The sequence below is a fragment of the Schistocerca piceifrons genome, chromosome 3, assembly GCF_021461385.2.
Source record: "Schistocerca piceifrons isolate TAMUIC-IGC-003096 chromosome 3, iqSchPice1.1, whole genome shotgun sequence".
NCBI lineage: Eukaryota > Metazoa > Arthropoda > Insecta > Orthoptera > Acrididae > Schistocerca > Schistocerca piceifrons.
The window spans coordinates 616,525,614-616,549,834 of NC_060140.1; the positions used below are offsets into that span (position 1 = coordinate 616,525,614).

A 24,221-nucleotide genomic window follows, 5' to 3' on the forward strand; every position below is an offset into this window, starting at 1 on the left:
AAATAAAAAACTTGTAGCACACCTGAGCAAAAGGATGACCCGAGACACCGGCGAAGAGCAGCAGACTGAGGCCAGAGGTGGAGGGGTAGACTCAAGATCTGCCCACTAATTTGGCGGGAACCAATCAGACTGCAGTATTCTGAGGGGGGATGAAAACCTACGTTTGCATGTTTCGACCAGTTGGATCGTGCATAAACGGGAACTTGAAAGAGAGTGGAGGTGGTTTCCCAGGTGTCAAATATCAAAGGGTTGGCGCCACCTGAAGCTGTTGTTCAGGGATTAGAGTGACTTCCAGTCTTCACACCACATGAGCTGGCGCAGACTGTCGGCTTGTGTGTGCAGGAATATGTGAGGGGGCTGGCGTATGGTGCAGTCCGGAGAAGTGATTTTTTAACAGTTTAGTTAACTGTGATGAGTTAAGTTGAGAGTTTTCCCCATGCGACTGAAAAGAAAGCAATTGATTTAATTACTTGATTTCGATGTATTTTACAAGACATGCATCAGAGACCTGCAGCAGAGAAGATGAGAAAGAGAGATTCAAACCCTGCCAATTGAATTTTATAAATAAATAATATATCTGCTGCTATGTAATTGAATTTCGTATTGTGATACCCTTCTTCTCCAGCACAGACCCGCCAGTTTCCAGGCGAGGGAGAGGAGTAGAGTGCTGGCCTATTTAAATGAGGGGGAGGGGTTAAGTAATTGATCAATTTAATTAATTAGTCATCAAATTCATAGAGTTGGATGGGGTTATTCGAATAACCGAGGCCTGAAACTGTGCTTGTACTGGAGAGCGGGAGGGTGGAGGTTTGGAGGTTTACAGAGGGTGTGGTGGTGAAAGAGGGGCAGGGGGAGGGGTCGCGAGTTTCTCATAAGTACAGATTATTCTCATAGGCCCATAAATCAACCCCTAGGGAGTCATAAGCCACTTAACAGAATAAGGTAAGGGGAGCGGATCATTGTCCTGATTGTGTGTAACCCACATTAACAAAGTTCCCTGATACTCCTGTTGCCCTACAATGAGGTGTGTCACTGCGTTTCTCGCAGCAGGCTGTTGGCCGGTCTTACTGGGTGTCAATGATGTGCGGCGGGATGGGCGGTTACATGGCAAGTTAATTTTGAAGATCACAAGTTGGCATTCTTCGGAATTCATGCCTTCATTTTATTTTCTTTAGCCTATCCCACATGTATCACTGTCCACAGTTGGTTCATAGGCTATATTAGTCTAGCTATGAATGTTTATTTGTTGACTCATTCTATTTTTTCGGGTAGGGCCCTTTTACCCAGTGGGGTGCTGGTTGATTCTAACAAAGTTATTGTGCCTCACCCGCACAGGATCACTCAAGCTGCTTGATAAAATTGGTTCATACATAAATAGACCTTATTAATACTAATTAATTTTACGTACTGTCCCTCTTAGTTTCCCTTGTTTTTGAGTAGTGCCTGAAGATGTGATTCACGTCGTGAAACACGGTCGTGTGTACGATTTTATCCAGCGGTCGTGAATGTCCCACAAAGAGTACACTTAAGAAGTGTCTGAATCTCGTCCGCCATGACGAGTACATTTTCATGGACTACTCGCAAAACTGCGTTGACTGCACACTACGCTTAAGAGCGAGCATACAGCGACAACCTGTAAATCTCGCGTCACACAAAAAAACCGTCTTCAGCTGCAGGTGCCATCGTCGAATGCTGTAGGAGCTGTAGAGCTGTACTCTCGACAAATAAAACGACTCAGAGTTATTGAATTGTGCCTGAAGAAACGGAGAACGTAAAACGCTTTTTGGTACTGTTTTACCGTCAACTTGCGTCAACGCAGTTTCGGTAATGTCAGATAGCTGCATCTGGTGAACGACTATCGGCGACTACCTTAACTAGCAGCTTGTAACTGGTGGGTCTGAGTAAACTTTTACTTTCGATGCCTGTTTTAAATTTCACCCAAGTTTCTACCTTCATTCATGCAGAAGCTGCACTTTTGTGATATCGAATGAATCTTTTTGGAATACCGTGTACATTCCATGTATCGTCATTGTAAGAAATTTTGCGTTTGTGTATAAAGTGATATGATTCACAGGAGTGTGATGTTAGGTAACACTGCACCGTGCTGCGCTGCTTACAGTCTGGTGAGTTCCTGTGGAACGAGGAGCGCCAGGGCTACATGCTGGCCGGCTTCTTCTACGGCTACGCCCTGGGCCAGCTGCCCGGCGGCATCCTGGCAGAGAGGTTCGGCGGCAAGCTGGTGTTCGGTCTGGGCACCTTCCTCACCGGAGTCCTCACCATCGTCAGCCCGTTCGCCGTCTGGCTGCACGAGGACCTCTTCTTCGCTGTGCGCTTGCTCGAAGGCCTAGCCGAGGTAAGCCCTGCCGAATATGATGTATGTGCAGTCTTTCTACAGTTTTGGAGGGATGTAGTTTGCACTTCTTTGCCGTCCAAAACATTACATTTAGAATTGGGGCTGTATTATGAGCATCAGACATTGACTGGAGTGTTACCTTTAAAAGTTTTGCTATAAATTTCACGTCTAGACGAACGATAAGTGGGTCAGAAGTTCGAATTAAGAAGTAGATATAAACATGGGTAAAGAGATACGGTGTAACTTCTGTTTCTCTACATAAAGCTCTTGGGAATATTGACTGGAATACGGCTTTCAAAATTCCGATGATAGCAGGGATAAAGTATAGGGAGCCAAAAGTTATATACAACATGTACAGAAGCCTGGCTGCAGTTCTAGGAATGAAAGAACTTGGAAGGAGAGCAGTAGCTGAGAAAGGAGTGAGACTGGGTTGTAGCCAGTTAGTCTGCCCATTGAATAACGAGTAAAATAAGGAGAAATATGTGAAGGGAATTAAGGTTCACGGAGAACAGATCAGAGCTTTAAGGGTAGCCAATGACGGTATAATTTTGTCAGAAATGGCTAAGGACTTAGTACAACACTCAACAGAACTGATGCCGTACTGAAAACAGGATGAATATCAGCAAGAGCAAGAGGGACCAATGGAATTTAGTAGCTTGCAATCAAGTACTGACAGAGTTAGATTAGAAAAAGAGATACTAAATGTGGAAGGTGTTTTGCTTTTAAGGCAGGAGAGTAAATGACAATGGAAGAAGTAAAGACGATATAAAGCGCTTACTATAGCAAGGAAAATATTTGTGTAAGAAAAGAAATTTGTTAACATCGAATGTAAATAAAAGATAAATTTGTGCACATTGAATATAAATTTAAGCGCTAAGAAATCTTTTCTGAAGGTACTTTTCGGTAGCCTTGTACGGAAGCGAAAGGTGGACGATATACAGTTCAGACAACAAGAGATCAGAAGCTTTTGGAGTGTGGATGGCACAACCTGACGTAGGGGATGTTGAATAATCTTCGTTTTGACAGCTGTGCAAAGCATTAGGGAGCGAGGTATGCGAAAAATTGTAGTCAGTGGACTAGATGTCAAATGTTTTAAAGCGTGTAGATCCTATTAATCTTTGCCTAGTAAGGTAATGAAGTGTTCAAACCAACCACCAACGTGAGAACAGGTTTACGTTAATTTTATTAAAAATTAAACTCCTCCAGCTTTACTTAAGATTTCATATTTATTTGGCTACTAGTTTCGACGTTGCGTCAACGCTATCTTCAGGCACGTGCATTTTGATGATCAATTGTGTGTCGCTGAGTACTTGAAGTCCGCGGTGAGACCAATACTTGCTCCACATGGATGAGGGCAGTAACTAGTTTCATTAGTTACTGCCCGACATCCATGTGCAGCACGTATTGGTGTCACCGCGGACTTCTAGTACTCAGCCACACACAATTGATATCATCTAAGTGTACGAGTCTGAAGATGGCGTTGACGTAACGTCGAAACTAGTAGCCAAATAAATATGAAATCGTAAGTACAGCTGGAGGAGTTTCATTTTTAATAAAAATTATACAAGCTGATGTCCCACCATCATCCAATTTAAATATGGATGTACGAAGAGCTTTACGTTAGGTGACAATTGCTTTCTGTTTCAGGGTGTGACTTTCCCATCCATCCAGTATATGATCTCCAAGTGGTCGCCGCCTGGGGAGAGGAGTCGCTTCTCCATAATATTTTCAGGTATACTTTCTTACACTGCTCTCAGGTTTTAGAAATAGAAGACCTCTTCGCCATCCTCTGAGGCTGATTCTATTAGGACGTGCATATCTAATGGTTTCCACGAACAACAAAAATTTGATATTCAGTATTTCGTATATGATCAGTTTCTGCGCATTTGCCCTATTGTCAGTCTGATATCCAGTTAGTTCGAGAAAAATCTATGAGGTAGAGCTGAGGTTAGTTTAGAAGTTCTCGCCATACATGGTACAGAGAACTTGGCTTCGTGTGGTACCCGTGTTTAGGGAAGAGCTGTTATGAAGTTAATCTGAAACTTACTGCGGTGTAGATTGTTGCATTTGTGTTACTGAATAGAAATAAAATTATTTCAAGTAGAGGAACATGTGCAAATTACTCTGATATGTTTTTCTACATATGCGGAGAATATGTGTTTAACAAGTTCACGCCGACCACCAGTGGCTCACGCTAGACCCTCCCATTGGGCGGCATGTACCATTGTGGTACATGCTCGAGTCTACCAACTATGCTACTAGCAGTACGCTAACGTATGGCCTATCAGCTAAGTGCAACGAAGAGCTATGAATACAATTTTGTGTGACCATTCCATAAGAGAGCGTTCTGAACAAATGAGATACCACATAATTTCTGATTACTTTAAAATAACTTTATGCGATCTGTTGTTGTTTTTAAAGAATGGCCTTACGCCACTTTAAAATCAAAATTTCAATAGGCCTGTATTAAATTAGCAGCCTAGGGCGTTTGATTAAGACCGCCGTCTACAGCGAGGAATTAGAAAAGAAGCATTGGCAGATGAAGTAAAGCGTGAATACGAGGCCTTAGGGCGAGAATCGAAATTATCAACACCGGTATGAACGTGTTAATGACCTATAGAGAGCTTATCTTGGATACTTTTGTATTAGATTTGGTGATCAGAATAAAATCTGTGTACTGGATTAGTTCTGTAAAACTTGTGCAAAACGTACAACAGTGGATTACCGAGAAAAGAAAAAGTCTGAAATTCGGCATGCTGATGATTTCGAAAGGATTCAGAAACCAATTCGATTACTTTCTCTTCTTCCTAGTAAGTATTAATAAATTTGGTTTGGGGTCTAAAGGGACCAAACTACAGGGTCATCAGTCCCTTTTTCCTTATGCAAACAGGGCTCAAGTTAAAACAATACCCAGAAGGAGTCGGGGAAAGGAAAAGGGCGGAATACTAAAGGTGAGACACACGGAAAGAAGAAACGAAAGGAGCTAGCCAGAATGGGGAAGACGTACACTACAGAGGAGTGGATGGTATTAAAATAATATAGCAGGTGTACCCGTAGTCTAGGGGTTCAGTCGGCTCTCAGCCGTGATAGCGTGCGGAGCTGCTCCGCGCGCCGTCCGACGCTCCGCTCTCGGCGGTGTTTACTTCCGCGTCGCGGTGTTTGTGTCTATCGAGTCCAGTACTAACGTACACCATGGCGCACTCGTACCGCCGTGCAACGATCAAAGTAACGTTTCAGGCCGAACATCCACGACCCAGAGCTTTCGAAGTCGAACAGTTCATACGTGAGGATCTACGTTTGAACCCCCAGGACGTAATCGGCATACATTTTTCCATCACTGGAAGTGTTGTCTACATCAAGATGTCGACGGAGGAAATTTGCAATGACATAATTCACCGTCATGCCACCGGACTGAAATTTAAACACTCTGATGGACATATGGGTGCTGTGACGGTCGCCCATGCTGGATTCGGTCTCCGGACATTGCGGGTGTTTGAGCTCCCGTTCGAGGTGCCTCAGGATATGGTCATTGCCGCTTTCCAACCATATGGCACCGTCTTGGGTCACGTCGCGGAGAAGTGGCAAACATTTACGACCTACCCGGTATTAAATGGCGTCCGGCAAATAAAAATTGAGCTGACGAAACATGTCCCATCGTACCTGCTGATTGGCGGTGTGAGGGCCATCGTCATGTATGATGGACAGCCACGAACGTGCGCAGGATGTGGCTAGGAGGGACATGTACGTTCCGAATGCTTACACCGCCGTTTAATACAGACGCCGTTACGTGAAGAGACCCAGGCTTCGACGGTCACGTCCTTACCCATGACCTACGCCAAGGTTGCACAGGACCCCGTCGTACCAATCTTGATTGCGCCAGCAGCATCGTCAACGCCACCCGCCGCCGCACAACGCGCCGAGGACACAAGCACGGCGTCGCCTCCAGTGCTCGCTTCAGGACCGTCCGGTTTGCAGACCGAAACCGATGTTCCTGTAGGAAACATGGACGTCGACCTCGGTGTCGTGCCGACGTCTGCCTTTGTCCAGACGGGTTCGGCGTCAGACGACGGGCGACCACATTCTGATTCAGAAGGCCACATCAGAAAACAGCGGTCGCCTCGCAAACACAGGAAACGACGACGAACGCCTTCTGATGACGCCCTTTCTCAGACGGCCCCACGCGTTGTCGACCTGATGTCTGACGGTGATCTCCCACATTGCGTCCAGTCACGCGATGTGGCAGCAACAGGCGCCCCTCCTGTGACGCCTACTCTCCCAGCCAGGGACGTGTCCTCGCCGTTGTCAACGAATGATGACGGCGGTCCCCCTGCCACTCATGTTGCGGAATCCACAACACCCGTTCCGGAAATACGTGACCGTCACATGTCCACGTCGTCAGCTTCCTGGGCCGATGACGTTGAAGAAGAAGTGGAACAGACTGCCAGCGTGTCTGCACAGGAGTCCACCTCGGCGACACTGGGGCTGGCGCCCCGCCAGTAATTATCACCACGGCGGGACCACCGGCGGGTCTCCACCTGCCGGCTACTTCTACCGCACGTTCTGCAAATACTGAGGATGGCCGTACACAAAAATATCGTATCGCCACGATGAATCTTGCCACCATTCGTGCCCCCCATAAACTGGCCATGTTCAGAGACACTATTTACTCTGCGGATGTGGATATAGCACTCTCACAAGAGGTGTTTGTGGCTGACTTCCTAGTTCCCACCGGATACAACGCCCATGTTTCCCCCGCATCCGATACCGGTAGCGGCGTCGCCATCCTGCTACGCGACGGACTCCATGCAGAGGACGTCATCTACCTCCCCACTGTGCGAGGTATGGCCCTCACACTGTTCGGCGTGCGTATTATTAATATCTACGCTCCGCCCGGCACTGGCCGCCGTCATGACCGACAAACTTTTTTTGCCGAAAGCGTCACACCCCTCTTCACCGGTATGCAGGAAGATTTGGTACTCGGTGGGGATTTTAACTCGACACAGGAGCCCGCGGACCAACTCCCGCGACATTCCCCTTGTGCATCTCTCTCAGTGGTCATCGACCGTCTCCGACTTGTTGACACATGGAAGAAGCTCCACGGAATTCAACCGGGCTATACATTCTACACCCCTCACTCGTCAAGCCGCATAGATCGCATCTACGTTACCCGCTCCCTTGCTGATGGCACGCGTCATGCGGAAGTCTGGCCCTTGGCCTTTTCGGACCATGATGCGTTCCTCTGTGACGTCACTCTCGCCCGACAGAAAGTGTGGCATAGTCGTGGTCTGTGGAAACTCAATGTCGCTCACCTGACCTCCTCAGACTGTCGCCGTATGGTCGAAGAAGCGTGGGCACGATGCCACCATTGTCGAGAAGCCTATGACTCCACCTTATCATGGTGGCTCTCCTGTGCAAAGCCGACTCTCAGGAAGACTCTGATGAGTTATGGGAAGGAATTAAAGGCGTGGCAAACTAATACCCTGCACTTCTACTACACCATTCTACGTGACTGTACGACGATGCCTTTCTCGCCAGCCCGGCAGTCGATGGTCCATCGCACGAAGGCGCAGATCTCCTTGATCATGCGGCGTAACTTGGAAGGCACTGTAGTCCGTTCTCGAGCTTCTAATCAAATCCCTCAAGAACGTCCGTCGATGTACCACCTCCTTCAGGAAAGACAACGACGACGACGAGCTCTGATCCAAGTCCTCACTGATGTGGAAGGGCGCCGGCACGACACCCAACAAAGCATCGGTCGTGCTCTCCATGCTCATTTTGCCGGGCTATACGCAGCCGTACCGCATTCTGCAGCACTGATCACAGAAGTCGCTCAGCTTACTACGAACACTCTTCCAGAGGATGCAGTGCATGACCTCCAAGACGTAGTAACCACAGATGAAGTGGTAGACGCTATCAAGGCCGGTTCCGATAACAGATCTCCTGGACTTGACGGTATACCCATCGAATTTTATAAAAGTTTTCACTATTTGTTGACTTCCACGTGGACGGCAATCGCACAAGAGCTGATGTCACCGATGACAGTGGTCCCGAGCGCCTTTCTAGAAGGAATTATTATCCCCGTACATCAACCGCGCGGGTTATCGAGGGTCCAGGACTATCGACCAATTACTTTGCTCAACAGCGACATGAAAATATTCACACGGCTACTGGCATCGCGACTCAAGAAGGTCGCACGTTACGTCACATCCTGCGACCAGACTTCCCTAGGAGGCGACAACATCCGTACGGCCCTTTGCCGTTACAGAGACATGATAGAATTAGCGCATCATCAGCGTCTCCCTGGCGCCTTGGCTTCACTGGACTTTAGCCAGGCTTTCGACCGTGTTGACCACTTCTATTTACGGACAGTTCTTCAGCATATGGGTTTTCCTGGAGGTATTGTCACAGTGGTTATGCGCCTGTTGAGTAGTGCAACCTCTAAAATCATGTACAATGGTCGTCTTACACCGTCCCTGGTCATCGCACGATCTGTACGACAAGGATGCCCTCTGTCCACAATTTTGTATGCTTTCGCCTTGGAACCCCTGCTCCAGGGCATGCGCCAACGTTTGGAAGGCATGGCTGTGCAAGGCCACCGTTTTTGTTGTACAGCCTACGCAGACATAGTACTATATCTGCGCAGTGAAGATGAAGTACGAGCAGCACTGACATGGGTGGCGACTTACGGAGAAGCGTCGGGGAGCTGCCTCAACGTGTCCAAATCCAAGGTCCTGCTCATTGGTAAGGGCTTGCCGGAGAGATGCGCTGCCCCCCCCTTAGTGTCGCCGCCACCATACGGTGTCTTGGACTTGATTTCACAGCAGACCTGCGCCGCTCAGCGACTGTCAATGGTTGACGCTTGCTACAGACAATCAGAGCAAATCTCGCAGATCACCGGCTACGAGCTCTCGACTTTATCCAACGCGCGCAATACGTGAACATGTATCATGCTTCCCGTATACCACACGTGGCTCAAGTATTACCAGTCCCAAATCTCCTGGCGCGACGACTGTTGATGGCTTTCGGCTCCTTAGTCAGCTCGGGGATGTTATTCAAGGTGCAGTATGAATCCCTTGCACTGCCACGAGATCGTGGCGGGGTGGGACTCATCGACGTGCCGACTCGTGTCAAGGCCCTATACGTCAGCTCCCAACTAAAACTTTGGCATCGTTGCCCGCAGAGCCTTACTAGCCCCCTGCTTCACAACTTTGCACCGGCCTCCTTGTCCGCCCCAGTACTGGTATCGACCATTCCAACCCCCTTTTATTACATGCAACGATTTTTCCTGGAGTTCAGTTATATCTACTGGTCCTTACCACTTACACGTTTGTACCTCACGAAAACAGTCTCCGAATTGTTACAAAAGTGCCGCCCGTCCAACCCCATCGAACGTAAGTATCCACAGTACGTGTGGCGACACATATGGAAGGCGATCCATGCGCGTTTTCTCGAATCAGACGTTCAATCAGCGTGGTACATCACCGTGAATGGCAAACAAGTTAACCGAGATCGTCTGCACCGCATCCATCTCGCCGATTCATCCCTCTGCATCCACTGTGGAGTGGATGACACGGATGTCCACCGGTTCCACTGTGGCACAACTTCCGATGTCTGGACACTTGCGCGGCGAATTTTGGCGTTTCTTACTCGCCAGACACCGGCTCAGATCGACGTCCACATGCTTTTGTACCCCGATAAGACTTTCTACCCCTCCGCCAAAACTCACTCTGTGAATTGGATCTGTGGCCACACGATCCGCTATCTTTTTACTTCTGGCGACAAGTCTACGCTAGGATATTGGACTTATCTCAACGAACGACACTGCGTCCTGATACGCAACCCACGCTATAACCAATATTTTTCCAATTTCTTACGGAGCACTTTCGATGACCCACCTAGTAGCTGGAACGTCCAAGCCCTGAGAAGCTGAAAACTGCATAAACCGAACCGAACTGACTAGATCTGCTACCCAGAACCCACGCCTACGCCATGAGAAGACACGTTTACGAGCTGGCATGCTGTAGACGAATACACTTCAGGAGCTCCTGTAAGAACTGGACTTTAACTACAAGTCGCACGACGACTTAAAAGCTTTTCCTTATTTATTCCTCATAATTTGTTCTTAAAGGAAAAAGAAATTTGATTTTGGCTTTGAGAAACTTTTTTTGTTCCAAAAGATTGCTTCTTCGCCAACAAGACGAAGGAGACACATTTTTGTTTACTGGAAGGAGAAACCAGTATAATTGGAGTCTTTGTTTTCTTTTTTTTTTAAAAAAACTTTTCCTTATTTATTCCTCACAAATTGTTCTTAAAGGAAAAAGAAATTTGAGTTTGGCTTTGAAAAAAAAAAATTTTTTTTGTTCCAAAAGATTGCTTCTTCGCCAACAAGGACACGCAAAAAAAAAAAAAAAGCGGTAGCGTGCGTTGTTTCTGTTCGTAATGTCAGTGGATCGAGAGCAGCTGGCATAAAATATTTTTATAGCCTCTTCTGTCTAAAAAAAAAAGGGGGGGTAGCGTCTTTGATTCATAATCAAAACGTCTTCGGCCCCAGGTTCGATACCCGCCACTGCCTAAATTTTGATAAATAATCAGCATAGGCGGCCGAAGACTGCCGTCATAAGAAGTCAGCCTCATTCTGCCAACGGCCTTGTCAAAGAGGGCGGAGGAGCGGATAGAGGTTCAGGGCACTCTCTTGTCCTAGGGGTGGGAAATTGCCCCTAAAGGCGGAAGAATCAGCAATGATCAACGACATGAGGATGCAGAAGGAAATGGAAACAACTGCATTAAAGACACGAACCGTGTATCCACAGGACATGTGGTCTGTAATTGAAGAAGTGTCATGACGACCTCTCCATTGGCAAAAGATTCCGGAATAGTCCCCCATTCAGATCTCCAGGAGGGGACTGCCAAGGGGGAGGTTACCATGAGAAAAAGATTGAATAATCAACGAAAGGATAATGTTCTACGAGTCGGGGCGTGGAATGACAGAAGCTTGAACGTGGTAGGGAAACTAGAAAATCTAGATATAGTAGGGTCAGTGAAGTGAAGTGGAAGGAAGACAAGGATTTCTGGTCAGATGAGTATCGGGTAATATCAACAGCAGCACAAAATGGTATAACAGGTGTAGGATTCTTTATGAATATGAAGGTAGGGCAGAGGGTGTGTTACTGTGAACAGTTCAGTGACCGGGTTGTTCTAATCAGAATCGAGAGCAGAACAACACCGACAACGATAGTTCAGGTATACATGCCGACGTCGCAAGCTGAAGATGAACAGATAGAGAAAGTGTATGAGGATATTGAAAGGGTAATGCAGTATGTAAAGGGGGACGAAAATCTAATAGTCATGGGCGACTGGAATGCAGTTGTAGGGGAAGAAGAATATGGGCTTGGGACAAGGAATGAAAGAGGAGAAAGACTAATTGAGTTCTGTAACAAGTTTCAGCTAGTAATAGCGAATACCCTGTTCAAGAATCACAAGAGAAGGAGGTATACTTGGAAAAGGCCGGGAGATACGGGAAGATTTCAGTTAGATTACATCATGGTCAGACAGAGATTCCGAAATCAGGTACTGGACTGTAAGGCGTACCCAGGAGCAGATATAGACTCAGATCACAATATAGTAGTGAAGAAGAGTAGGCTGAAGTTCAAGACATTAGTCAGGAAGAATCAGTACGCAAAGAAGTGGGATACGGAAGTACTAAGGGGTGACGAGATACGTTTGAAGTTCTCTAACTCTATAGATACAGCAGTAAGGAATAGCGCAGTAGGCAGTACAGTTGAAGAGGAATGGGCATCTCTAAAAAGGGCCATCACAGAAGTTGGGAAGGAAAACTTAGGTACAAAGAAGGTAGCTGCGAAGAAACCATGGGTAACGGAAGAAATACTTCAGTTGATCGATGAAAGGAGGAAGTACAAACATGTTCCGGGAAAATCAGGAATACAGAAATACAAGTCGCTGAGGAATGAAATAAATAGGAAGTGCAGGGAAGCTAAGCCGAAATGGCTGCAGGAAAAATGTGAAGACATCGAAAAAGATATGATTGTCGGAAGGACAGACTCAGCATACAGGAAAGTCAAAACAACCTTTGGTGACATTAAAAGCAACGGTGGTAACATTAAGAGTGCAACGGGAATTCCACTGTTAAATGCGGAGGAGAGAACAGATAGGTGGAAAGAATACATTGAAAGCCTCTATGAGGGTGAAGATCTGTCTGATGTGATAGAAGAAGAAACAGGAGTCTATTTAGAAGAGATGGGGGATACAGTATTAGAATCGGAATTTAAAAGAGCTTTGGAGGACTTACGGTCAAATAAGGAAGAAGGGATAGATAACATTCCATCAGAATTTCTAAAATCATTGGGGGAAGTGGCAACAAAACGACTATTCACGTTGGTGTGTAGAATATATGAGTCTGGCGACATCCATATGACTTTCGGAAAAGCATCATCCACACAATTCCGAAGACGGCAAGAGCTGACAAGTGCGAGAATTATCGCACAATCAGCTTAACAGCTCATGCATCGAAGGTGCTTACAAGAATAATATACAGAAGAATGGAAAAGAAAATTGAGAATGCGCTAGGTGACGATCAGTTTGGCCTTAGGAAAAGTAAAGCGACGAGAGAGGCAATTCTGACGTTACGGCTAATAATGGAAGCAAGGCTAAAGAAAAATCAAGACACTTTCATAGCATTTGTCGACCTGGAAAAAGCGTTCGACAATATAAAATGGTGCAAGCTGTTCGAGATTCTGAAGAAAGTAGGGGTAAGCTATAGGGAGAGACGGGTCATATACAATATGTACAACAACCAAGAGGGAATAATAAGAGTGGACGATCAAGAACGAAGTGCTCGTATTAAGAAGGCCTTTCGCCCCTACTCTTCAATCTGTACATCGAGGAAGCAATGGTGGAAATAAAAGAAAGGTTCAGGAGTGGAATTAAAATACAAGGTGAAAGGATATCAATGATACGATTCGCTGATGACATTGCTATCCTGAGTGAAAGTAAGTAGAATTAAATGATCTGCTGAACGGAATGAACAGTCTAATGAGTACACAGTATGGTTTGAGAGTAAATCGGAGAAAGACGAAGGTAATGAGAAGTAGTAGAAATGAGAACAGCGAGAAACTTAACATCAGGATTGATGGTCACGAAGTCAATGAAGTTAAGGAATTCTGCTACCTAGACAGTAAAATAACCAATGACGGACGGAGCAAGGAGGACATCAAAAGCAGACTCGCTATGGCAAAAAAGGCATTTCTGGCCAAGAGAAGTCTACTAATATCAAATACCGGCCTTAATTTGAGGAAGAAATTTCTGAGGATGTACGTCTGGAGTACAGCATTGTATGGTAGTGAAACATGGACTGTGGGAAAACCGGAACACAAGAGAATCGAAGCATTTGAAATATGGTGCTATGGACGAATGTTGAAAATTAGGTGGACTGATAAGGTAAAGAATGAGGAGGTTTTATGCAGAATCGGAGAGGAAAGGAATATGTGGAAAACACTGATAAGGAGAAGGGGCAGGATGATAGGACATCTGCTAAACATGAGGGAATGACTTCCATGGTACTAGAGGGAGCGGTAGAGGGCAAAAACTGTAGAGGAAGACAGAGATTGGAATACGTCAAGCAAATAATTGAGGACGTAGGTTGCAAGTGCTACTCTGAGATGAAGAGGTTAGCACAGGAAAGGAATTCGTGGCGGGCCGCATCAAACCAGTCAGTAGACTGATGACCAAAAAAAAAAAAAAGCAGGTGGCCGAGGCTGGCTGATCACAAGACTAATTAGGATGAGCCAACCATTCAGTAACACACTAAAATCTCCAGCCTAAAAGAGAAGGTGAGATGAACACACATAGGGACAAAATATCACCAAGGCAAACAAACCACAAAGTAAAAGTGATTAAGAGTTGAAATGGAGGGTGGGTGGAGGCCTGGGAGCGAAAGCCTACTCCCACCCTTAGATTGTGTGATAACAACCCCCCTTACGAATAAAATGTAAAACAACACAAGACATTGAGGCACAGTCGTCCAACACGGGAGGCAGGGTGCTGAGAAGGTTAAAAGTCCGCCGCACAGTGGCTAAAATAGGGCAGTCTAACAAGTTGTAGACGACAGTCATGTGGGAGTCACAGCGACACCGAGATGGGTCCTCGCGACGGAGTAGGTGCCCATTATGTTAGCCAAGTATGGCCGATTCGGAGCCAGCAGAGGACAACGAAGTCCCTAGTAGTGGCTTGTATGGATGAAGGCCACACATTCGTCGTCTCCGTGATAGCAGGCAGTTTGTTTGCTGTACTTAGGGTGCGCCATTCAGTATCCCAGATTGCGAAATAGTGCTGCGGAAGACTACATGGCTACACACTCGCAAACATCAGCGCGGGAGGGTTGGCACATTCGTCGTCAAGGTTCCAGACTACCACGTCTGACCATCGCAAGCGACGATTGCCGCATTGGGCAGCAGGTTCATCGTAGCCGCTTCACATCTGCTACTGCCAACCGAGAACCAGTAAAGGGCTCCCTGCAATATTCTGTCAACCTGCATCATTTGTCGGAGACTAGCAGCAGCCCGACTCGGGAATCAGCGTCGTATGTAAAGGTGCCTTCAACGCCAGAACACAAACAGCTGTCTTTGGAAAGGAACCGTGACTCGAAAGCATGGACTGCTGCTGAACGTCGTCGCACTGTGTTCAGCGGTTCTGCATGAATGTCGGGTGTCGGGGAGTATAGCTGCAATCTAGACAGAGGTCCCATTCTTTCAACGTTTTGGAGAGGCGCAACGGGGCTACTTCTGGCATCATGGTATTGGAGGCACCGCGTATGTGTTGAAGCCATTGCTGTTGTAGCCGAGGGAACGCTGATTGCACAGCGGTGGATCACGGATATACTTCTTCCTCGTGTATTAAAATTAATGCAACAGTATCACGGTGCCATTATACAACCTGAAGATGCTCGTCCACACATGAGCCGTGTGTTTATAAATTACCAGCATGATGTTGTACTCCCACAGCAAACAGGTTCCCCGGTTGTGTCCCCGATAGAAAATGCGTGGGGTGGGCTCGAATGTCAACAATTTCTGAGTGAGAGTATCCGGGACACCAAGAATGAAGTCCTTAGGAGTGTGTCGGTGTCGTGTGCCTCGGGTGCCTAATATTCCGGCACACCGCCACACAGCAGTGCTCTGCGGGTTGCCGCCAAGCTAGGTCCCTGCAGCTAACGTTGCTTAACTTTACTGCGCCATCCGATGCGGTGTGGTGGAAGCCACGATCACTGGACAGCCGGTACTATTTCGCATCCGCCAAGCCACATGACGCCTGCTATTTCCGGGTATCCCTACGGCGGGCGGCATATATAGGACTGCCGCCCGCAGGTCTCCCAGACGATCATTGTAGGCATTCTGATATTTTACAGCATGAATAATGAAAATGTAGTGCCTCCAGACATATATACTCTTTCTATCGTACTTGATTTATTGTGTTAAGCGTTTAACATAAGATTACATCTCTTAGTGAGTGAATTATGAAGCATTTTAAATTTTTTAAATTCTACCCTGGGTTAGCCATTTAGCCAGTGCTAACTTTTTTGTGCTCCAATGCACGTTACCGCCGTTTGGCGTTGTGGTCACTTCTACAAAAGTCGTATTTTTCGATGAGTAATGACCAATTTATCGCAAAAATAACGATAGACTTTCAATATCCAATTCACAGTTTACGCTATTATGGTCAATACTTCTGTAGAAATCGAAATAAGCCTTCATGACATTTGTTACCTGAAGAATTTTTGTATGTGAACAATTTAGCACGTTACCTCTCACATTGGCTTATGAATGTCATTAATGCCGTGTTAAGGTACTGATAGCAAGAAGCAGAGACTTGTGAATTTGCAGATTTAAACGACACTCATGTTTACTTTAAATATCTTGGGCTGCATTATACACATTGTTAAATACATTTTGCCGGTGTGAACAATGAATGGTTGTTAACTTACCGTTGTAACCTCCAAAATTACTATGCTTTTGATATATATTCTGTTCTTACGTATAACATCCGAACACAAGAAAGTCAGTCAAGCACGTGTACATTATATCAACTATCATTTAATCTGGAGTAGAAGTGAACCAAAGAATATGAAAAGTATTATGTACGACACAATACTTGAGAGTGTGAGCCGGGACTTTCGAGTGGCCGAGCGGTTCTAGGCTCTACAGTCTGGAACCGCGCGACCTCTGCGGTCGCAGGTTCGAATCCTGCCTCGGGCATGGATGTGTTTGATGTCCCTAGGTTAATTAGGTTTAAGTAGTTCTGAGTCCTAGGGGACATAGTGCTCAGAGCCTTTTTTTTTTTTGAAATGCACTTCGAGGGAAGGCAGTGGCATCTCTATGGTGGATCGTGTTCGGAACGACACCTTACAAGAATGTGCGGGATAGGAAGATACAATATGAGGGAGAACTGACACAAAACCTCTTTGTTGTAGGCACCTGTAATGCACGAAATGAAATGGCGGAAAAGAGTATTTAAATCTGATTCAATACCGAAATATCACGGGGGATAGTAAAAAAATAGGATTTTGATTATGTCATGACTTAATTGTGACCAGAAAGCTTAGCTTCTGTACGTCTGAGGAACTCCGTGAGCCAAGCACTGCGTATGGGGTACTTATCGTGGTTTTGGAGAGCCTTACTACTGGTCGGATTTTGTAGCAATTTTGTTGATGCTAGAGTTGTGCTCTATCAAAATTACGGTCGGGTAGTTGTGGTACAGTGCATAAATGACGCAGTAAATGGTACGATTATCGGTGGTATTGGTAAGATTGTTAGGGAAAGAAACATAAATGACCACGTAAGAGAGAAACTGGGAGACGACGACTTCTATTTATTTTTTTGTTTGTTTTGCACGTGATTAGAACCTCACATCTTTCGGTGTTCGTCCATTCGGCATTTTATGTCCTTATAAATTTGCATTTTCTAAGCAACAAAAAGAGCCGATCGCGTAACTTCTGTGCCTTTATGTAACCAAAGCTGTTAACTTTGATGCAAGAACAATTTACATGCACAACCATGAAAAAAGCAAGTATGATTATTGCTGTTACTTTGCACTCAATAGAACATTCTTCATTATGATAAAAGGCGAGAGTTTCCTGTTCTTATTAATGAGTGTGAAAGCCTTTTTTGAGTAGCAGAAAAATGCTCTATATCAGCTCAACGAAGTATTGAAGCAATGTTTAATATGCAGACAACCTTGTAGGAGGGGCAACCACAGCTATTACTATTCATCTTGGATATTAATAACCGCTTCAGCTGTATTTTGGTCCTATATTGCTGTACCACTACCTTTTTGTGGCGTTAAAACCATGTTCGATATATGTTTTTATTTTGCCCTTCTTTTTTTAATTTTACATTTTTCAGGGAAATTGTGTTTTCCAGCGCTACATGATACATCTCTTCTTTAAAAATTTGTACTACAAGACTCCTCTGTTTAACACTGCTAATCAATATTTCTCCTATAAAACCTAAATGTTACACTGAAAATTACAATTTTTCTACAAATACTGTTTATTTTTAAATAACAGGCAAGTGAATAACTATGTAGAAGAGATATGTTGCATGGGTTATGTAGCCTTTTATATATCTTCCCTCTGTTTCTCGACGGTTCGGCACTTCCAGTGTTTAGGGGAATATAGTGAGACACTGCTCGCATACACAAAGAAAGGGTCGAAACGAGATAAGGCCTGACACTTATGCAATATACCTTACGTAAGGGTAATGCGTTTACGATTTTAACTGACCAAGGCTAATAGGAAAACTAGCAGAATCAAGGTTTACTTAAGAAAGTTCACGGTAGCCTACGGTAGTTTTACAACTCTTGCCGTTGCTTGTGAGTGGTGTATGAGCGGCAGTGTACGTGCTTGTGTGTGTCTGCGGCAGGCAGCTACCTGGGCCTGAGCATTTGCCTGCCCGTGTCTGGCCTGCTGTGCGACTCTAACCTGGCCGGCGGCTGGCCGCTGGCCTTCTACGTGTTCGGCGCCATCGCCCTGCTGTGGTACGTGCCGTGGCTCGCGCTTGTCTACGACTCGCCCGCAGACCATCCCTGGATTTCCGAAGAGGAGCGCCGCTACATCGAGGCCTCAGTCGGCACGGACAAGATGCAGGTCGGTGCTCCACTCCGCCCACATCTGCACTTTTTTCAGCCTTCTGACTGGTTTGATATGGCACGCCACGGACTCCGATGGCAAGCATTTTATCTCACAGTAGCACTTGCAAACTACGTCCCTAGTTATTTTCTGGATATATTCCAATCTCCTTCCAATCTTCCAGTTTCCTGTCTTCCTGTACAGTTATTACACTTAACAGCTCCCTCTAGTACCACGGAAGTTATTCCCTGATGTATTAACAGGTGCCCTATGATCCTGTCCCTTCTTCTTGTCAGTGTTATCCATGTATTCCTTTATCTCGTCATTTCTTACTTATCAATCAACCTAAGTGTCACTACGTACACTGCAAGGTGCCTCTTTTGCGAAGGATTCTGGGAGAAAAATCTTGTGAGGCGCACATGGGCTGCTGGAATAAATCCTGCCATCTACTCCCAGAGCAGCCAGCTTGCTGTTCATAAAAAAGAGGGACGTATATTGAGTTAGTGCATTTGATGAATAATAATAATAATCATAATAATAATTAGAAAAATTGTCAAAGTAACACACACAACTGAACACAACTTTCACAATGGAGACCTTATTGATACGATGCACAATATTGCTGCGCAACTAAGATTTGCAACGAGCGTAAACATTCCATACTGCCCCGAAGTCAGCCAAATTTCACCAATCAGAAAAGGCCACATTAAAGTGTACAACACGTACTATTTCCTCTTACATTCTATATTGATGCATTGGTCACTATTAAATTCGATTAATAAACATCGTCATCTCACACATTCCCGTTCCATTGACGTTACTTTCGCTTGGTCCTGGACTACTCAAACTCTTCGCTAGGGGCAGAAGAGGGCAACTGCCCCTCCCCTTCCTCCTCCTTGCTGCCAAGGGAAAAAATTCGTCGCGCACCGAACTCGTATCTACATCCACATACACACTCGCAAAACAATTGCGAACTGTATGATAGAGAACGCATTGGACCAGATGTTAGGGTTTCTTCATCCACTATTCGCTTACTGAGTACAAGAAGAACTGGTGTGCATGCGATAACATTCACTACTACGTGGTGTGTTGCAAACCCCCGCACATACAAGAGATCAAGCGTGTTGGATAGCCCTTGGGCTAGGGGCCAGTTGTACACTCAATAGAAGGATCGTCTTACGGTAAATATCTTATAGTGCAGCATCGAAGTTTCATCCAGATTAGGCAAATGAAGCAAATCAGTTGGTTCACTTTGCATTAGACATGGCCTACGGTGCGCTTTAAGGGGTTTATGAAGGCATCATTTAGTTCATTGGTGATTTCTTAGTAAAAACCCGGAAAATTTGGTTTTTGGGTACCAAAACTAAACACCGGATCCAAGACGGCTATGCACAGTAAATGGATATAAATTTTACGATATATTCCTAAGATCCTGATCTCGAAAGAACTTGAAAATTTTCTTGATACCTTTATCCGTTTCCGAGATACAGAGAGGATCGAAATTACCGTACTTGCACAAGTGGAATATGCACGTAAAATCCTGTGGAGATGCGAAAATGTTGTTTATAAAGTGACATAGCATGGAGAAATAGCCTCTACCGTCATCAGAAGAGTTCCGAAGTACATGGAAAAAATCATATCTGAGACGTAAAATTAGTTTTGTGTTATTTCAATTTCACGTAAGTAAACAATCAAAGTTTTTCAATCTATAAAATTCTTTTCATTTGAGTGACATGTCCTGCTGTAGCAAGGAATAGAAGTCAGCCAACGAATAAATATTCTTATCAGAACACAAAAAGGCGAATATCCTGCTGCTTAAAAGGCTTTGACGGTAAAGTGGGTACCAACTGCTCCATTTACCCTGATCAGTACCTTCAAAAATTTTCACAAAAATTTTGGCATGCATACATATTCGCTCCTTTTTATGCTGAGAGAGAAGGAGACGTTGATAGTGGGTAAAAGAAGTGAAAGTAGACAGTACCGGTAGATAATAGACTGTGGTCGTGGTACAGAAGAGCAGAAGACAGTGTTGATGTGAGAAAAAGTGAGTGACACAGTGGCAGTGAAACACAGTGATAGCGACAGAACAGTGGTAGGAAAAGAGTGAAGATGCTAACGCCAGTGAGAGAGGAATAAAGAGAAGTAAAAAGTGGAAGTGAGTGAGAGCCAGTGAGAGTCTACGACAGTGACAACGAGGAAGAGAAAGTGACAGAAGAGACGGCAGCGGTGGGAAGCAATGAATGAGATAGTAGCTGTGAAAGAGAGCAGGAGGGAGACAGTGACAATGTTAGGAGACAGTAGTATTGGGACAGAACGAAGGGACTGGGGCTGTGAGACAGGAGACACTGATGCTTAGAGAGAAACATAGAGATAATGACAATAAGATGGGATGAATAAGAGAGTGACAATGGGCAAATGGGAGTGGATGGACTTGTGGGTGTGAGCGAGTTAGAGTTTGAGGAGTTTGTGGATTGCACGTTAAAAAGAGCATGAGTACGTTGACATGCCACATGCCATAATTTTTGGGAAAATTTTTAAAGGTGCTGTGGAAGGTAGAATGAGGTAGCTGGTACCCCACTTACCAGTGAGAGTCTTTTAAATAGCGGTATATGGGGTCCGATAGGAGCATGTTTCCGATGGCTACAAAATGCCTGTGTCTGCACTGCAGTTAGTTTAATCTTGTCTTGTAGGAGGCTCCGTTCTATTTGGGGATTCTTCTTCTAATATTGGGTCTTGAAACTTCTTAGGTAGGCTTTAGTGAGATAACTGGCGTTTATTCCAACCAGTGCCGATTCACGACGTTCAGCATTTGCGCGACCCTTTTCCATAAGTCAAATAAATCTATGAGTAAATATTTTCTGGAACGGAAAACAGCGATCTCAGATATATCAATGAAATTTTACGAAAACAATCTTTATTGCATAAATATTTTATTTAAACTGGTGACCGGTTTCAATTTATTGTACTTACATCATCTTCAGACCCTATAGTCCACGATGAAGATAGGTGCTGGGCTGATTGAGCAGGCTGTTCTAGAAATAAGTAATTGACTACTCAGTCGATTAGATCTCTCTAAAGCAGTTTGCTCAGCCAGTCAAGATACTTTTACCTCTGCCTTCATTTCCCAGTATATTTTAACCAATCAAAGTGTGCCACATGATTTACTTACGACTGAGCCAATGTAATCATTCAATTTCTTATTCACTAAGTGTAACACCCACGTGTTAGTGTTGACTGGTTCTAATTGCGACTTATTGTTGTTGTAAGCGTAGCGAACGAAGTTATAATTCTTACACCTATGTACAAGTTTTCCAGCGGTATTTACAAGTAAGGTGTAAAGCACAAGTATATCTGTACAGAAAAGGGCTCGCTGCAGAGGCAGTTAGGTAAGCCAAAGGCAAGCACCGTCATTCTCTGACTGGCACCAATTTGTTTTGTTAGTCGAGAGTGACAGTTCACTGACAAAGCTCCGTAAAATTCCACTGCTTTTCTTTCACCGCACGAGCTGTGCTGTCGTTGAGCTCCTTCTGGTGACACATTCGTATACTTTGAATCAAATAATAGGCATGGTATGTTTGGCTAGCAAATAAATACTAAACTCGTCCAGTATAAACAGACTGTGTTGTCGAGGCCCTGTGTTTCAAAGACGCTGATATATTTTCGATCAAAACAAATGTGCCTATTACAAGAATTCACGGAGCCTTCATACGATCCGCAAAAACAGAGCGGTCAGAAAATGTAGATACTCTTTGATAGTTAACATCTTTGGAACAACATGACACACCATTGCCGTTTTGCGCGTTGCGTAGTCCATTGTTCTCTCAACAGATCTTGCGGCTCGTTTTCCAGCAGACGACAGTGCAGCAATGAATAAAGTAAGATGTCGTTCGAGCAACGCAAGACGTACTGATGTGGTACTGGAAGTACGAAAACATGATGGAGGTACAACGCCAAGTTATCGTATTCTGGATAAATTTGAAGCCAACGATATTGTTCAGGATGTGCATAAGGACAGTTCTGGCCGACTAAAAACGTCAACAAGTCCTGCTTCCAGCGCTGCTCGGTTGCAACTAGCTAGAATCGAGGCGTCCCGTGCGGTTATCACACTGGCAACACTGACAGCCGTAGTTCTGTCAACAGTTCAGCCGCATCGAGGTCGTTTGGCTGATAATGAGGGTCACATTTTTATCACATAAAATAACCTCATGACCTCCCCCCCCCCCCCCACTCCACCCCGGTGCAATAATTGTAGCGGTGTGTCATTTTGTTCCACTAATATTGACTATCAAAGAGTGTCTACATTTTTCTGGGGGCAAAAATGGTTCAAATGGCTCTGAGCACTATGGGACTCAACATCTGAGGTCATAAGTCCCCTAGAACTTAGAACTACTTAAACCTAACTAACCTAAGGACATCACACACATCCATGCCCCAGGCAGGATTCGAACCTGCGACCGTAGCGGTCACGCGGTTCCAGACTGAAGCGCCTAGAACCGCACGGCCACACCGGCCGGCTTCTGGAGACATCTGTACACAGTAATTGTTTTCCCAAAATACTGTCTATGGGAGATACACACATACACGGGGAAACATTACTCGCACATATTTGACGATGTCTGCTAAAATACTCTGCTACGCAGGACTTAATGCACTAAACGCAAGTATATTGAAATTCTCCACTACGAACCCAAGTATAACCATAAGTTTGATTTCTATGCGGATTGCATCAACGAACAGAAAAGATTGTACGGTGTATTTTTCACCCCTAATAAACAGTACATGACTTTTCACGTTAACTTACGTATGATGTAATATCACAGTCGATAATGAGCATGGACAGTGGAATGAAATATGACTGCCATGTCTCAAAGTGCACAATTTTATATTCATTTACATTTTAAGGGGGAAAACCAATTTAGGAAGCTGTTTGACATTGATATTTTGGGGTATTTTTTGGGTGGGTACAATTAATGAGAATTTAATAAAATTGTGACATTATTTTATTCATATTTCGATCAGTTTCTGTGAATTTTTTGAATAATTTCAGCCAAAAATAACGAAGTTACGCTGTGATGTCAGCTGAAGGTTGTGAATATAGTTCTCCAATTGCGTGCAGTGTAGCCATTCCGATTTTCGTCTGAAATCAAAAAGGTTTTGTCTTTACATTAACTACTTATTTTCTAAGAATATGAACCTCAATGCAGGTGAAAATAATGAAAATAAAAATTGTGCAGTCGTTGGAACAATTTACTTCGTTTTTCTCGAATATTTCTGTAATTATGCAATGAAAAATACCATTAAAATCACGATATCATCTCACAGGTTGGTTCATATAATTTGTAATTTTATAAAGAATCATACTATCAATTTTCATAAGGATCGGTTATATACTTTTTAAATTAGACTGCATGCAAATGTGATAAAAGGCATTTCGGGACAAACGTGTTTGAAAAAAAATTTCTCGAAAACTAGAAATTCAAGGAAGTTAACAATAATGTGAAATGCTTACCGATTAATCTGCGATTCCAGCAGCATATAGTAATCCTTCTTCTTTCTCGTAGGCTTCGTTTCGTAAACAAAGTGTACAGCGGAGAGCACATGCAACAAACACGGGTATGCAGCCTTTCTTCGACTGTACTTCCCCTGTAAATACACTTTCCCCTCATAAATTCAATATTTTTTTTAGTTTAACAGTGCGTTTTCTAAAGCACAAATTTACCACAGCAAAAGACG

General features: G+C 44.6%; 1 protein-coding gene across 1 annotated transcript in view; it reads left to right on the forward strand.

The window, feature by feature from the left end:
* The window catches only part of LOC124789895 (putative inorganic phosphate cotransporter), a 159,500-nt gene that overhangs the window by 60,816 nt on the left and 74,463 nt on the right, over positions 1 to 24,221 (forward strand). The window contains exons 3-5 of the mRNA XM_047257415.1: positions 2,120 to 2,353; positions 4,001 to 4,085; positions 18,283 to 18,506. Of these exons, the coding sequence (XP_047113371.1) occupies positions 2,120 to 2,353; positions 4,001 to 4,085; positions 18,283 to 18,506 (543 nt within the window). The remainder of the gene's footprint in view (positions 1 to 2,119; positions 2,354 to 4,000; positions 4,086 to 18,282; positions 18,507 to 24,221) is intronic.